The sequence below is a fragment of the Mastomys coucha genome, unplaced genomic scaffold (assembly GCF_008632895.1).
Source record: "Mastomys coucha isolate ucsf_1 unplaced genomic scaffold, UCSF_Mcou_1 pScaffold4, whole genome shotgun sequence".
Lineage (NCBI taxonomy): Eukaryota > Metazoa > Chordata > Mammalia > Rodentia > Muridae > Mastomys > Mastomys coucha.
The window spans coordinates 48,177,050-48,190,254 of NW_022196910.1; the positions used below are offsets into that span (position 1 = coordinate 48,177,050).

Genomic DNA, 13,205 nt, shown 5'->3' on the forward strand with positions numbered 1-13,205 from the left:
TATATATACATATGTATATACTTTGTATATATATACTTTGTATATATATACTTTTTTATATATATACGTATATATACATATATATACTTTGTATATATATACTTTGTATATATATACTTTTTTATATATATACGTATATATATACATGTATACATGTATATATATATATATATATACATATATATATATATATATATATATACTTTGTAGCAGAGGGGTAGTATCTTAGTTAGGATTTTACTGCTGTGAACAGACACCATGACCAAGGACAACATTTAATTGGGGCTGGCTTACAGGTTGAGAGGTTCAATCCATTATGATTAATGGGAAGCATGGCAGCATCCAGGCAGGCACTGTGCAGGAGGAGCTGAGAGTTCTACATCTTGTTCTGAAGGCAGCTAGAAGACTGGCTTCCAGGCAACTAGGATGAGGGTCTTAAAGCCCAAGCCCAGTGACGCTCCTATTCCAACAAGGCCACACCCACTCCAACAAGGCCACACCCACTCCAACAAGGCCACACCCACTCCAACAAGACCACACCTCCTAATAGTGCCACTTCCTGTGCTAAGTATATACAAACCATCACAGGTAGTAAACACATTGTCCATTAACAAGTACTAAGATTTTCTCCGGCTTTGACACCACACAGGAACCTTACGGATTCCGATGTACTGTCAAAGCATGGGCTCTTTGTTCCCCTTTTCTAACAGAACATTTAGGAGTCCCTAGGTATATCTCACCTACAGGCACAGACTTCCCAGTTTCTTCTTCTAGTTCCCCATTGAAAGTGTCAGCCACCACCAACATTCCTGCCCTGTTGAAAGCCACACTTACCCATGCCCCTGCCGAAGGCTTGGTACAGTTCACAGCCACAGAAGATACAAAGTCATGATCACACAGCAGTCCTTCCAGGCAGGGCCTTCACACCTCATTGCTTTGCCCTGGGTGCCCACTAAGCACAGGACATAGCTCCTTTACCCTTCCAGCATTACATTTAAGCTATGGAGCCAGTCAATGCTCTAAACGTATACCAAAAAAGCCGTCTGCTCTCTTGCCGTGAATATTGAAAGCAACGCCCCTCACTCCTGGTGTGAATTTAAAGAGTTAATATTTGTCTTAGTTAGGGTTTCCATTGCTGAGATGAAATACCATGACCAAAAAGCAAGTTGGGGAGGAAAGAGTATATTATTCACCTAACACATCCCCAGCACTGTTCATCATTGAAAGAAGTCAGGACAGGAACTCAAACAGAGCAGGAACCTCGAGGCAGGAGCTGATGTAGAGGCCATGAATGGATGCTGCTTACTGGTTTGAACATCATGGCTTGCTCAGCCTGCTTTCTTACAGAACTCAGGACCTCCAGCCCAGGGATGGCTCCCACCCACAATGGGCTGGGCTTATCCCCACTGATCACTAATTGTGAAAATGCCTTACAGCTGGATCTCATGGAGGTATTTCCTCAACCAAGGCTCCGTCCTCTCTGATGACTCTAGCTTGTGTTGAGTTGGCACGCAGAAGCAGTCAGTACCCTATACTTTAGGAGGTATGCAGAAGGAAGGTAGAGTAAAAATTGCTTTACTCTCCTTGTGTGTGGCCCCTACTGTTGGAAATAAGATTGCAGGAAAGATATTGAGTGCAGACCAGGGTGTTGGAGGGAAGGTTAAGGACTGTGGGTATTTGATCAGTTACATTTGGTGTACTGAAATACAAATGACCACCAACATCTCATCCTGGCCTGACCTCAAAGGACATGCTTTATGCCTGTTTCTTTCTGGTGCAGCGGAGTGCCCCGGAGGGTGTCGAAATGGAGGCTTTTGTAACGAAAGGCGGGTCTGCGAGTGTCCAGATGGGTTCTATGGGCCTCACTGTGAGAAAGGTAAGGAAGGGATTTGGCTTGCTTCCTGATGAATGTGGATGCCACAGACACCCCATGTGACACTCTGTTCTATGAAGCACATCTCTCTCTCTTCTTTTGTTTTTGTTTTTGTTTTTGTTTTGTTTTGTTTTGTTTTGTTTTTCAAGACAGGGTTTCTCTGTGTAGCCCCAGCTGGCCTTGAACTCAGAAATCCGCCTGGCTCTGCCTCCTAAGTGCTGGGATTAAAGGCATGTGCCACCACGAAGCACATCTCTTGAAATTATTATTATTTGGTAATATTTTAAGGATCAGTGAAACTTTAAATAGCCACAGAAGACCTGTTGGAAAATTGTTCTCTGGGTTGGTTTCTGTTAATGAAATATGTGGCCAGAGAGCTTTGAGCTCCAGCCTCTGCTCTTTGTGGTCAAGCCTCCAGCTGACCTATATTTATTTACAGTGTACTTTGTGGTACTCTAATGAAAGTTTTGAGGTTACTTTGTGATAATCTTACAAAAGTTTTGAGGAGCTAACATCACAACTGATTGGAAATCCTTCCAATTAAAAACAGCTCAATTCCCAATTAAATCCATACCTAAGTATAAGTTATACCTTAGCATAAGCTGAAAGAAGGCCTGAAAATAATTTGGGTAGTACATTCATTTCAGAGGTTACTGTTTCTGAGAACATTATATTTAAAGAGGTAATAGAGAAAGCATTCGTCATGATACCTTTAAATGACAAGAACTTATCTGACCAGAGTAAACGAAAAATATATTTACCTTTAGGAAATGTGAATATTTTCTTATTCTTATTTGCATGTATTCTTAGAGTTTGGAGATCAAGGAACAGGGCATAAAATATTTACAGTTAAGAAATCACATCATAATCAAGTTGATTCTAAGAAAGATTTAGTCAAGCATTCAAAGTAGAACAAATTCAAAATTCTTGTCTAAGAAATTGGCTGAGAAGTTGAGAAACAGCCAGGTTAATGTCACGAAACAATTTTAATATAGAAAAATTGTATATAGAGAGTAAACACTTTAGAGTCTTCCACGGTCTTAAGTTGTGGAATTTTTTTTTTTTTAAGATTTATTTATTGTTATATGTAAGTACACTGTAGCTGTTTTCAGACACACCAGAAGAGGGCATCAGATCTCATTAGAGATGATTGTGAGCCACCATGTGGTTGCTGGGATTTGAACTCAAGACCTTTAGAAAGTCAGTCAGTGCTCTTAACGGCTGAGCCATCTCTCCAGCCCAAGTTGTGTAATTTTTGACATTGCAAATTGATCCTGCGCCAGAATCCTGTTTGGCCTAAATCAGAATCCTTTCTTCCCATAAGCCCTCTGCATACCTCGATGTATGAATGGCGGTCTGTGTGTCACTCCTGGCTTCTGCATCTGCCCCCCTGGATTCTATGGTGTCAACTGTGACAAAGGTAATTTTTTGTTGTTGTTGTTGTTGTTAAACTTTTTTGAGATTTATGTGTGAATATGTATGTGTGCTTACACACAAGCATGTAGAGACCCTAAGAGGCCATAAGATCCCCAGGACCTGGTTATGAGCCTCAATGTTGTTGGTTGGAATCGAACCCCATCCTCTAGAAGAACAGTCAGTCTTAACCATTGAACAACATCTCCAGCCTCCAAATATGCATCAATAATGTCATCACTTTGTAAACACAGTATGTCCTGTGGGGAGAAGGTGACTTCGGAAATAACTGAAACCCTAATTTGGATGTTGCTTGACCATGCAGAGCTTTAATTTACTCCCAGAATGCTCCAGTTCAGGGATACAGGCCAATGACCAAGACAACATCTGTGGTCCTCAGACAAGGTAAAAATATGGAGACAAAGAGAAGCCTCTCATTAGCTGTAAAACAAAAATCGCAGAACAGTTAAAATTTGCTATGAATGTTGTTGACATACGATACGATTCCTTTCCTAGATATTTTATGTTAAAGTAGCATTGACTTAAAGTCTCAGTGCCTACGACCTTGTATAGGGCCTCACTCAATCTCTGTTTACAAGAGGTTGGGTGCTTCCTCCTAAACATAGTAATGGTATGTCAGACTTCACTCACAGGGAGTGGATTCATACTTGGCCCTGAAAAGCTACCTGTCCACTAAGCCAACCCACAACTTTTCAGTGGGAAAACATTTTTAAGTATCCTATAAAATATATGGATTTAATGAAGGTATCCTAATATCCATAGTACTGACTTTTTTTGTTTTGTTTTGTTTTTCGAGACAGGGTTTCTCTGTATAGCCCAGGCTGGCCTCGAACTCAGAAATTTGCCTACCTCTGCCTCCCAAGTGTGGGGATTAAAGGCACCACTGCCTGGTTACTATTGACTTATTAATAGAGTATGCTTGTAAACAGACTGACAAATGCTGTTTTTAAGCAGCATCTCTAGTGCTCACTCATTCAGCAAAGAGCAGTACTGCATTTCCTGTGTTTGTTTAGCTTTTGTATGTGTGTGTGTACTGTTTTTTAAAAAGCGGGGGGAATTAAAGCAAAGAGTTCTTGGTATGTTTTAGAGGACTGCACGTGTCTGGTGGGGTTCTTGACAACCTCTGCCATGTGCGAAGCATTGGACTCTCTCACTCTCAAAGAAGCACACCGAGGTTTATATCACTTTAATCACTTGACCCAAATCCATTCCCTCCTCTGAACCTCGCTGCCTGACACTCTATTGAATCAGGTCCCACCTCCTCCCAAGCAACCCGAGACTTGATCAGACAAATTGGGTCATGAGTTTTTCCTTCCTAAAATTTGGAATTAGGCTATTTGCCTCCTGTCTTCGATCCTCCAACTGGGGTAATAACTGAAAACACTTGGATAATTTTTATTGTTCAAACCACAGTATTAGATTAAAAATAGTTTAAATATGGATTCCTAAAGACTAAGACAATGGTAGCTTTTAACAGCAAGTCAGCAAAATGACCCAGGATACATCTTCATCTGTTCACATTCAGCATTTGGTACCTCTGCTATCTCAACCTGGGCATCTCTCGGAATGGATTAACACTCAGCCCTATAGCAGAGCTGGTAAACACCAAGCAAAGCTTCTCAGATTTGAAGAGGGAACTCCACACACACCCATGATCAATGAAATGATTACTGGCACCTGTCTATTCTGCTGTGCTCATTATTGCCAGGGCGTATAAAATGAAAGGCCTCCTGAGGTCTTTTATCCAGCCTGGGCTGCTTTATTGCTCTTTATGCAGCCTGGTCATTCCCTGCTTCCAAGAGGGATATTGCCGTTGAACTTAGTACAGACAGCTGACAGGCATAGTGTGATACCACAGAGAACTCCTGGACTCAAGAAAGCCTGTGTCCCAAGTGTCTGGGACTGTACATATGTATATATGTATGTGTATATATATATATGTATGTATATTTACATACACATATATATACATATACATAGAAATACACATACACACATGTATATATACACATACACATATACATGTATACACACAAATATATATACACATACATACACATATACATGTATATATTATGCACACACACACACACACACACACACACGAAGGAAAAAATATACATTTGCATTCCAGTACATTTCATAATATTTTGTCTTTCAGATAAAAGATTTTACTACATGTTGTACCCTACTGATTTTTTAAAAAAAAACTTAGTTGGAAAATCTGTTGAAACCCTACTTGGTTTTACTAGGGCCCTGCAAGCATAAAACATATTAATTTTACTAGCTCAACAGAGGACTCTTCTATTATCCACAATAATAAGGAACTGCTGAAATGTGGTTTAATTAGCACGAAGGTAGACTTTAGCACTGTATTTTGAAACAACATTGAAGAATCATGTCCTTTGGCCTTGGGGACATCAACCACAAACTTTAGGAAATAACTAGTTAAGTGTTGGCCAATCTACCCTCAGCCACAGTGAAAGTTAGTGTCTCTGGCTCTTGGTAAAAGTGTGTATTAGTCCACATTCTGTTGGGATAAGAAAACACCAGAGACTGGGGGTTTTGCAGAGAAATGAGGCCAATTAAGCTCACAGATGTGGAGTTTCAATAGCACGCTACCATCTTTTTGGCTCCAGTGAGGGTCTCAGGCTACATCACAACATGGTAGCTGGCTTCACGGTGGGAATATTGGCAAGGAGAGATTACAGGGCAAGGCAAATCCAGAGATCTTCAAGGGCTGTATGGCCCTATAAGAATTATTGAGGCTTACGGTCCCTGTGACCTAAGCACATTCCATTAAATCCCACTTCTGAGTGATTCCACCTCATCTCCACACTATGCTCTGGTGACCAAGTTCGAAGCTCACAAAACCATAGAACAGAAATGTTGAAAACTTTTGTCAGGATAACAGAAGTCGGTTTAAAAGTACTAAGAATAAGAGTTTATTTGAGTGGTGTCCTGGCTGGGGTTACTATTGCTGGGATAAAACACCAGGACCAAAAGCAAATTGGGGAGGAAAGAACTTTTTTTTTGGCTTACACTTCTGCATTACTGTTCATCATTGGAGGAAGTCAGGATAGGGAAGAAAGCTGGAGGCAGGAGCTGATGGCAGAGGCCACAGAGGGATGCTGCTGACTGGCTTGCTTATCATGGCTTGCTCAGCTTGCTTTCTTATGGAATCCATGGCTGACACCACCCCCAGTGGGCTGAGTCCTCCCTCATTAATCACAAATTGTGAAATGTCTTACAGGTGGATCTTACAGAGACAGTTTCTCAACTGAGGTTCCCTCCTTTCAGATGACTCTAGCTTGTGTCAATTGACAAAAAACTGTCAAGACAGGTGTGGTACTACTGTTGCCTGTGATTCCTCATTCTGGTGACTAAGGCAGAAGAATTAGAGTTAAAGAAGGACCAGCAAAGGCTACATAGCTGTGTGTTAACCCAAGAAGAAGGGGGGTGGGCAGTCAAGTTATATAGCCAGTTAGCACGTTCTGTTTCAAGTGTGCTATCCAGCCCACTGTCCTTTGCATCAGGGTGAGTGGGGTGTGGACCAAGAGAACATTGATCCTAATGTCCTCTCACTCACTCCTATTCTAGGGAGACATACGGATGATTTTTTTTTTTTTTTTTTTTTAGAGCATAGATTGTAGACAGGACTCACTCATAAGAACAACTGATAGCCCTAAGAACACTGTCTAAGTGGCAAGGAGCCAGCCCAGAGTCCTGCCATTCCTAAACTCTCAATCCCAGCCCAGATCTATCTGCCTCTGCTCATTTCTATATCAACATGCTAAACACACCTTCTCCTTCAGCGGAGAGGTGCTTGCCATTTGAATGCTATTTGTCGGTTCAGAAGCTTGATGTTCTAGGACGATGTTTTAATTGAACTTCTCCTCCACAAAGCACACACTTTTTAATCTTTCTGACTTTCACACTGGAAGCCTTTATCCATCTGTTTACATGACACAAGAACCAAACTAGGACACATAACTGAGACTGAAAAAGCTAAACTCTAACTTTTAGTTCTGGGCTTTTTTTCCCCCTTTGAGGCAGGGCCCCACATAGCCACATACTCCAGGTTGGCCTCAAACTCACCATGTATCCAAAAATGAGACTGACCTCTCCCTGCGTCTACCTACTCGGACTCTGGGACTACAGGCACACACTTCTATACCCAGCCCAAGTTCCCTTTTAACATTCTTTACTGATGGATGGAGCTGCCTACTTTTCATTATTTCCTCTCTCCTCTTCCCATTTCTACTTTAAGTGCCAAAGATCAGTCAAGTTCAAGAGGGAGGGGCTTGGGCTAAGTGACAGCGAGCTCACCTCTCAGGGTTGGCTTTTCACTGCCTCCAGCTTCATCTCCTGTCCTCAGTCACCTCAGCTCCTCCTAATCCTTGGGACCTCACAGGCTCCACAGCCTGTCTCTCTGGATGCAATTACTCAAGTCTTTCTCCAAGAACCATGACAGTCTCTTTTTAAAATCCTATTCATTAAAATGAACTCCATTCATCTCTTGGAGAGCCACTTCCTCCTGGTTGGAGCTGACACCTTTGTCTCTTCTCTCCCTTTATCTAACCCAGAGAAGTTTCCTCCTTTTATCTTCCAACTTGATGCTTTCAAAAATTTTTCTTGGATTTGTAGATTTTTTTTTTTAGAGCATAAATTGTATTTATTATACCTTTTTCGTAGGAATGAATACAATGTGTTGATAACCCTATTCTCGCTTAGATTCTGAGGTAGAGTCTTTGTAATTTGACTGCAATTCTGATTTGAGTCGATTGTTTTCAAACTGTAAAGTGGGTTGCTTATTATGAAACGAGAAGGTATTAGACACTCGCCAAAGAAGTATCACCCACTTTAAGAGAAAGTTTTGCTAGGCTTAACTTCCTGCCTAACAAAGCACCCTGTCGTTCATTCTAACAGCAAACTGCTCAACCACCTGCTTTAATGGAGGGACCTGCTTTTACCCGGGAAAATGTATTTGCCCTCCAGGACTGGAGGGAGAGCAGTGCGAACTCAGTAAGTACAAACTTTAACATTCTTTTTGGCTTGGGTGTGGGGGCTTTGGGCGGGGCTTTGGGCGGGGCTTGGGGGCGGGGAACCTGAAACTGTCTTTCTCCTGCTTCCTTTTGCCACTGATGAATCCGAAGCCTACATAGACCTACCTCCTGTGAGATTTTAAACCATTGGTTTCTTATTACTAGATTCGACTGCCACCCACTTTGTCTGAAGGCTAGGCCAAGAATGACAGAGGTTAGCCCAGAGGCTCAAGACAAACAGTCTAGGAGATTTGTCTACCTACCCACAAACGCAGAGGATTTTCTCCTGCCAATCAGTGAGCCTACTGACCCACCTAAGACAAAAGGATGGACCACCTTCTCCCCAGCGGAGAAAACAGTACATAACAATTAAAATAACAGTAACACAGCACCGTGAGTGACTCCTAGGGTTATATTACATAAAAGGAGGCGGACACACCCACGAGTCCAGAGTTTTCAAGTTCAAGAGTACAACCTAACTGATTGAGAATGGAAAGTGGAATTGCCCATTGTGGGACCAAAAGGAGCTTAGGGGGTCCTGGAAATGCCTGTGTGATCTACAACCGTGTTATGCGAGTTCTCTTATAAAAAATAGCTGAGCTGTGAGCTTAAAACTGATACCCACTCTGCCTATACTATACTGGCTGGCTGTCATGTTTCAATACAAAAGCTAAAGAATGGGATTGTACCACACACGCATTCTAGAGCTCTACAAAGCACTCAGATCTCTCTTTGAAACTCAGAAATGAGCCAATTCAGTCCAAGTGTTGTTGTGACCCAGAAGACACACAGCAACAGAAGCTCGTAGAGGCAGGAGCCATCGAGCCATCTGGTGTGCCTGCTGAGGGGTCTGCCTCCACTTTTTCCATGTGTGTCAAGAGGGCTCTGGCCCAGCTGTATAGCCTCTAAAGTACTGCTGTGCTTGCTTGGTACAGCCATTGTTTCCAAAGCTGAGGTAGATTCAAAATTGAATAATGCTAAGTTCCTATTTTAACTTTCAACCTCTAATTTATTTGTGGGTTTTTGTACTTTAATGAGTAGTAGATGAAGTAACCATTTTTATAGAGTTCAAATGAAATAGCCCTGAAGTTTCCATAGAACATGTAATTAATTGTCAGGATGTGGTTTCTGCTCTTATTAATTACTCTTTCCTGATAAAGACATCTCGAGCTAACTCCCCTCAATTTTCTCCCGATGCTCAGCCCCAAACATTGCATACTTAGTTTGTTTATGAGTCTTTGTTCCTAGTGTCATTTCATGTAAGGGTGCCCTTTTATGCCTTTGTGTTTATGAACCTTCCTCAGGTGAAAGCACTCCCTCTCTCCCTCTCTCTCTTTCTCGCTCTCCCTCCCTCTCTCCCCCTTCCTCTTTCCTTCCTCCTGTCTCCTTCTCTCGCTTCCTTCTCCAGCTCTCCCTTTCTTCCTCCCCCTTCTCTTCTCTGTCTTTTGTTTTGTTTTGTTTTTTGAGACAGGGTTTCTCTGTGTAGCCCTGGCTATCCTGGAACTCACTCTGTAGACCAGGCTAGCCTCGAACTCAGAAATCCACCTGCCTCTGCCTCCCAAGTGCTGGGATTATAGGCGTGCGCCACCACCGCCCGGCCTTTTTTTTTTTTTTTTTAAATTCGAACTGGACCGAAAATTCAGGGTTTTGAAAACTCATCATAAAACTTCATGGTTTTGAAAGCTCATCATAGCTCCAACCACAAGTTTTATTCAAATCCCTTTAGAAAACTTCCGGTTTCAATTAAAAGAAACACTACCAGGAAAAAAACCAAAACAGAAATAGGTGTGGAGTTGAAGTTTCTCTAGGAGTATACAGACAAAATGCAAAATCGAACTATGTCTACTTATTTTTTAGTGAATCTGTAATAAGCATACTGTAGGACAGCATTTTAAAAGTGTACTCTCCTGCATATCCACAAGTTATGCTGTCTCTTCTAGCTGATGATTTCATAACATTTTATCACCCCACTCCCAAAACAAACAAGCAAACAAGCAAACATTCATACCTATGATTATTAGAAATGTCTCTCAAACCCCCTCGTAACCCCAGGGCCTGTCAGCCACCAGTTTACTTCTTTCTCTTTAGCTTTACCTATTCTGAACATCTCATAGAAACAGAGTCATGAGAGATACAGTGTTTTGTGCTCAGTTTTCATTTAAGGTCATTGTTGTCAAGGATCACACATGGGGCAGAGTATGGCAGCCCCTCACTCCTTTACACTGCTGAGTAACATCTGGTTGTGTGAATAGACTTACTTTGTTTATTCATTTACCAGGTGAGGAACACTTGAATTGTTCCCACGCCAGAATTATTTGAACAACACAGTTGTGAATATTTGTGAGCAAGTCTCCACGCAGACTGGTTTGCATTTTTTAAGTTTGTGTGTGTGTATACATGTGTGTGTGTATGTGTACCTATGTATGTATCTGTCTGTGTCTGTGTGTGTATCTCTGTGTGTGTGTATCTGTGTATGTATCTTGTGTGTGTGTGTCTGCAAGTCTGTGTGTGTATCTCTGTGTGTGTGTCTGTGTATGTATCTGTGTCTGTGTATATATCTGTGCCTGTGTGTGTATCCATGTGTGTATGTATCTGTGTGTGTGTGTCTGTGTCTGTGTGTGTATCTGTGTGTGCGTGTCTGTGTCTGTGTGTGTATCTGTGTGTGTATATATTGGGGTATTTATCTTGTGTCTGTGTATCTGTGTCTGTGTGTGGGGGGGGCGGATATGCCATACATATATGTGCAGATCAGAGGACAATTCTTGAGAATCAGTCCTTTACTTTTGTCCCGTGGCTCCTGGGGACTGGACTCGAGTCTTCCTACCTGGTGGCTGGTGCATTCCCTGATGAGCCATCTCAGTGACCCAAGTTTGCCTTGAAGGAGAATTGCAGGGCCATAAGGGAACACATTTTCTGAGGTTGTTTCTCATTTTTCAGCCCACCAGCAACTCTAGTTCCCCACACTCTCACCACACTCGATATCCTTTCTGAAGGACATATATCTGTGTTTTACTGTCTGTCAGTCCAATTTCTGTTTCTCCTGACTTCTACCAGAAATGATGCCTTCTCAAGCTGCATTGACACTGCCTTGTGAGACACCGTCACTGGGTCAGTCAGAGCACCCTTAGAGCTGTCTGGGATACAGCTACGCATACATTTTGCTATGTAAGGCTAATAGGTTTCCTAAGAATCTTCCATAGAACTCCAGCTAAAAAGGTCACAAAAATTATTCATGTCATATTATAAATAAGTTTAAAAATAACTTAGTGAAACCTTGTCATAAAGGTTGTCTGTAGAAAATAACTTGGACTGTTGAAGAAAATAATTAAAAACCACTTATTTTTGTAAGACTCAAACATAAATGGTGGTTGTTGGCCCTTGAACAGCCTGTATCTCTTTCATCCTTTTGTCTGTGATAGAGTCACAACATGAAGTTGTTCCACAGTGTCATGGGTGGGGGACATCTGATGCCTTCACTGTGTGTGCCTTATGGTTTGGCATTGTTCTCACAAGGACTCCTCCATGGGTTATCCTACAACACTGTTTAAACACTGACATCTTCTAGTTCTTAGATAACACTTCATCTTTACAAATAGGTTGACTCCTCCAGGTTTCAGTACACCCTATGACCAACTGATATAATGTGGTTGCAAAGGACTTTTAGGCAGAAGTAGTCAATATTAAGACACTTTGGGTATTCTGAATACTGAAACAGATGGAGGTTTGACTCTACAGAACTGTCTACCGCCTGTCAGTCCCCTGGAATCACATTTCTGACATGTAAGAGCCAAGAGGGACCTTCCTCCCTCCCTCCCTCCCTTCCTCTTTGCCTCCTTCCCTCCTTCCCTCCCTCCTTCCCTCCCTCCCAGCTGAGAAGAACTGAAGAGTCTTCGTTTCCCTCTCACTAAGAACACAAGCATTCCAACAGACTCAGGGACAAGACTTTACCAGTTATTGTGCATTGTTTCTGACCGCCAAGCTCATACCCAGAACCCCAGCCCCCCATGCAGCACAGAGGTCAGCAACGTGCTCACACAGAAGGGCCATGTGTCTTTGCCACCTAACAATCATCCTCCACGGAGGTGGCGTGAACAACCCTGCAACACTGGAGAGAATTTGGCGTCAGGATCCAATTTTGTGGCTGTGCTGGGCTTAGATGGTTCTTTGGAAATTTGAAGTTAGAGCCTTTTATTTTGATTAAGAGTTGGGATCATCATTAAGCAGTTGAGAGTGTTCTTTAGAAAACAGGACTCTGGGATGTTTAGTGGTCAATAAAACAGGGCGTCTTTGGGACTGGGATTGTAGCTTAGTTCAGACAAGAATACTTGTCTAACACACACAAATCCCCTTGTTTGATCCCAGCGCTGAATAAAACTGTTTATAATGGTACACTCTTAGGACTCAGCCCTGGGAAGGTGGAGACAAGAGGGTCAAAAAGGAGTTCAAGGGGCTGGAGAGATGGCTCAGTGGTTAAGAGCACTTACTGCTCTTCTGAAGGTCCTGAGTTCAAATCCCAGCAACCACATGGTGGCTCACAACCATCCGTAATGAGATCTGATGTCCTTTTCTGGAGTGTCTGAAGACAGCTACAGTGTACTTAGATATAGTAATAAATAAATCTTTTTTAAAAATATCCTCAGCTACACAGTAAACTGGAGGCCAGCCTGGGCTACATGAGACTCTGTCTCAACAAAGAGAGGTGGGAACTTTAGAGAAAAAAAGCTAAAGTCTAGTCTAGTGCAGATTTTCAAGGCCATAACCTCCCAATGTTTTGTGTGTATATTTTCTTTGTGATTAAATGTTCTTTGTCCAACTTATAAACAAATAAAGTTTTGGGGGTTAAGTACAAAGTA

General features: G+C 42.0%; 1 protein-coding gene across 1 annotated transcript in view; it reads left to right on the forward strand.

Moving 5' to 3' along the window:
* Positions 1 to 13,205, forward strand: part of Wif1 (WNT inhibitory factor 1) — a 69,178-nt gene that overhangs the window by 50,946 nt on the left and 5,027 nt on the right. The window contains exons 5-7 of the mRNA XM_031349889.1: positions 1,781 to 1,876; positions 3,198 to 3,293; positions 8,237 to 8,332. Coding sequence (XP_031205749.1) covers positions 1,781 to 1,876; positions 3,198 to 3,293; positions 8,237 to 8,332 — 288 coding nt within the window. The remainder of the gene's footprint in view (positions 1 to 1,780; positions 1,877 to 3,197; positions 3,294 to 8,236; positions 8,333 to 13,205) is intronic.